Source organism: Egretta garzetta, unplaced genomic scaffold (assembly GCF_000687185.1).
Source record: "Egretta garzetta isolate BGI_Z169 unplaced genomic scaffold, ASM68718v1 scaffold207, whole genome shotgun sequence".
Classification (NCBI taxonomy): Eukaryota; Metazoa; Chordata; class Aves; order Pelecaniformes; family Ardeidae; genus Egretta; species Egretta garzetta.
The window spans coordinates 369,891-370,897 of NW_009260185.1; the positions used below are offsets into that span (position 1 = coordinate 369,891).

The 1,007-nt window shown below is 53.9% G+C and overlaps 1 protein-coding gene across 1 annotated transcript in view; it reads right to left on the bottom strand.

Moving 5' to 3' along the window:
* CDON (cell adhesion associated, oncogene regulated) overlaps positions 1-1,007 on the bottom strand; it is a 39,044-nt gene that overhangs the window by 18,609 nt on the left and 19,428 nt on the right. The window contains exon 11 of the mRNA XM_035897491.1: positions 517-698. Within this exon, the coding sequence (XP_035753384.1) occupies positions 517-698 (182 nt within the window). The remainder of the gene's footprint in view (positions 1-516; positions 699-1,007) is intronic.

A 1,007-nucleotide genomic window follows, 5' to 3' on the forward strand; every position in this document is an offset into this window, starting at 1 on the left:
ATTGCAGGAAACGAAGGCAACTCCCGCGCATCCCATGGCACGAACAGGGGTTTGGTCAGAGTTAAGCCCAGTGGTGCCTCTTGCTGTGCCTGTGCCAAAGCAGGTGGACCTCAGGCAGCTGCAGCCTCTCACTGGAGCTGCCAGGGGGGCTCACATCTGGCGTAACCCGAGGAGGTGGTGCCTGGCATCCCCGGGGAGCTGGACGGGGAGAGAAGGCTGGGAGACGGCGCAAAAGGCAGCAAACAACCGAGAGGGCTGCCTCCGAGGAGGAAAAAGGGTTTGGAAATGGGGAGCAAAGGGTTCGAGAGGCATACGGCCCAACAAGTTACCCGATTCTACCGTACAAGCACGAGGTGTCTTAGCCCTCTTCTAGGAAAAAGATCGTCTCCGAGTCTCGGGGCGGGGGAAACCACCACTCACTACTCCGCAATCAGCTCTTAATCCTTGACTTTTAAGAGCCAAAGCAGTAAAAACTGGCCTGTAACTGCGAGAAGAACAGGAGACAGTGATACCTACCGTCCATTTCAACATGATCTGAGTGTCACTGATGGCTTCGGTGTAAGCGATGTGAGGTCCTGTGATAGGGCGGCTGGAAAACCGGCTGGTAAAGCCGGCTACTTGGTACGGGCGAGACGCTGCGCTGCGTGGGCTCTCCCCGTAGTTGTTCACAGCAATCACACGGAACCTATACATTTCTCCTTTTAAGGGAAAAGGCGAAAGAAAGACGACGTTGTAGCAGAACAAGCACTAGAAACAGGACTCAAGGAGAGACTGAACAGATTAGGGAGTACTTGTTGCACAGCATCCAGTTAGAAGCAGTGTAGGACTCGTTGCCACGGGCTAATGTGGACAGCAGAAGGATAAACAGCTTCTAAAAGCGATGAGGGAAATCCACTCAAGAAAAACCCGAAGGCTGTTACACACAGAGGTGGAGATGCCTCCATTGGCTCAGGAAGTCCCTAAGCTGAGAACTGGTGGGCACCAAGAAGGTGCTTCGAAGGTTGCCT